Here is a 2,500-nt window from a genome sequence, read left to right on the forward strand (position 1 = left end):
AGAGAGAGAGAGAGAGAGAGAGAGAGAGAGTGTATGTGTGTGTGTGTGTGTGTGTGTGTGTGTGTGTGTGTGTGTGTGTGTGTGTGTGTGTGTGTGTGTGTGTGTGTGTGTGTGTGTGTGTGTGTGTGTGTGTGTGTGTGCTGTCTGCCTGCTGGAAACTGTCCTAACGCTGCTTAAACTCTCCAATTACTCCCCCCTGGTCTAATCTATACACCCAAGCTGGGAGTGCTTTGGCCACATCTGTCACTGCCTCACCTCTACTCTCCTTTCCTCTCCTCCGCTCTGCTCTCTTTCCCTCACTCCAACGCTCCCGGCCGCTTTCCTCTTCTCTCCTCTCTCTCTCCTCTCTCTCTCCACACACTCCCTTTCTCCGGACTCTATGTCAGACTCTTTCATTTTTTTGCCTCTGTCTCCTCTCTTTCCCTCCCTCCAACACTCCTTCTCTCCTCCTCCTCATTCTCCTTTCTGGGCGGCTACTTTCCTCCTTTGACCCTTCCTCCCTCCTTCTCTCCATCCCTCCCTCCTTCTCTCTGACTTCTCTTTCGTTTTCTTGCCTTTGCTTTCTCTTCACTCCATCTCCTGCTGTTCTTTGCCCTCTTTCGCTTGACTTCCAATCCCCCCCCCCTCTCCCTCTCTCTCCTTCTCTGGTGCCTCATTTTGTTACTGCACCCTTTCCAAATTTCACCCTCTCCTCTTTCCAAGCCTCTCTCTCTTTCACTCGCTCTCTCCCAGCCTCCCTCACTTAATGTCTTTCTCGAAAAAGGGTCGTCTGTATCCACGTGTCATGAGGTCTTTAAACTCTTTCTTTCACTTCCTCACTTCTCTCAAGCAGCTCTCTATCTGAATCCCTTTCCATCGCTCTTTCTTTCTTTCTTTCCTTCTTTCTTCTTATTCCACATCTCTCTTTCTTTCTTCCGTTCTTTCTTCCTTCCTTCCTTTATTCCTTTATTCTTCTGTATTCTCTCTATTTCTCTCTACCTCTTCTCTTCTTCATGCTATCTCGACTCGTCTAGACTCCTCCAGCTATAGATTTCTTGTGTCTGCTTACTTTATCACTTTATTATTGTCAATTTCTTTACATGCACTGGTCATACAAAGGATTGAAATTACGTTTCTTACTTTCCCATGCAGACATAGACATAGACTTTATGTCAAATTGTCTATGTCAACACCTAAAGTCTATGTCTATGTCTGCATGGGAAAGTAAGAAACGTGATTTCAATTCTTTGTATGACCAGTGCATGTAAAGAAATTGACAATAAAACCGACTTAACTTGACTTGACTTATGCTGAAGGCCGCCTGCTGCCTCTGACCTGTCTCAATCTCTCTATCTCAACATTTTGGGGTTTTTTCACCACTCTCCATCTCTCTTTCTCTCCTCCTCTTCTTCTTCTCCCCCTTCTTCATGCTATCACTCTGTCTAGCCCCCTCCTGGTATGCCTTCCCTTCCTGTGGGTGCTCATGTGGAAGTGAGTTTGACTAACCAGGCCCCTCCGCCGTTCATTCCCTTGCTCAATCTCAAGCTTTTCTTTCTTTTTCTCCTACTATAACCCCCCCCCCCCCCCCCCCCCCGCCCCCCCTGCCCCCCCCACTTATCGCTACCTCTTTTCTCCATCATGTTATGTGCTCTCTGTCTAGACTGCTTCTGGTATGCTTTTCTGTGTGTGCTCATGCTGAAGTGAATCTGACTTACCAGGTTTCTACTGTCCCTCATCTCTATCAATTTACTAGCCTACATATGTCAATCTTTTCTTTTATGTCTTTGTTCCTTCTCATCCCCTTGGCTCTCTTTTCTCTCTAAATGTTGTCATCTTCACTCTATCGCTCTATGTCTAGACTTCCCAAGCAGGGGCCTATACTACAAAGCTGGTTCAAGAGTAAACCATGTTAAGTTAAGATTCATATCATCCAGTGGTGTAGTCTACTTTTTTATGGTAGGTATACTGTATATTTGAGCATTTTTTGAAGTGGGTATACTGTATGTATTTGTGCTATTCAAAACAATGGATCAATCAATTTGAAGTGGGTATACTGAAATCCCTGAAATTTAGAAGTGGGTATACTCCGTATACCCGCGTTCTACGTAGACTACACCACTGATATCATCTCATATATATCATCGCTGGAGTCCTTATTTTCTTCGATCACATGATTTACCTCTTAACTTAACCTGCTTTACTCCTGAACCAGCTATATAGGCCCCTGTTGTTTTGTTCTGGACCTGTGGACTGTGTTTTGGACTCTAGGTGTAGACATGTCTAATTGTCTATGTCCACAACTAGAATCTAGAGTCTATGTCTGTCTGCATGGGAAAGTAAGACACATAATTTCAATTCTTTGTATGACCACCAGCGCATGTAAAGAAATTGTCAATAAAACCGACTTGACTTGCTATTGATGCACGCCTGTGCCTTTTGCTCACCAGGTCTCTCTGCTGCTGCTGCTGCCTCTTCTGGGCCCTCTTTGGGTTGATCTCCAGGGTGGCAAACTTGGACGTCC

The 2,500-nt window shown here is 45.1% G+C and overlaps 1 protein-coding gene across 4 annotated transcripts in view; it reads right to left on the minus strand.

Annotated features, from left to right (window-relative positions):
• Positions 1 to 2,500, minus strand: part of LOC134458120 (ral guanine nucleotide dissociation stimulator-like) — a 137,786-nt gene that overhangs the window by 15,385 nt on the left and 119,901 nt on the right. For all 4 annotated transcript variants that reach the window (XM_063210249.1, XM_063210248.1, XM_063210246.1 and 1 more), the window contains exon 9: positions 2,424 to 2,500. This exon is cut by the window's right edge and continues 4 nt beyond it. In XM_063210249.1, coding sequence (XP_063066319.1) covers positions 2,424 to 2,500 — 77 coding nt within the window. The remainder of the gene's footprint in view (positions 1 to 2,423) is intronic.

This window comes from Engraulis encrasicolus, chromosome 11 (assembly GCF_034702125.1).
Source record: "Engraulis encrasicolus isolate BLACKSEA-1 chromosome 11, IST_EnEncr_1.0, whole genome shotgun sequence".
NCBI classification, from domain to species: domain Eukaryota; kingdom Metazoa; phylum Chordata; class Actinopteri; order Clupeiformes; family Engraulidae; genus Engraulis; species Engraulis encrasicolus.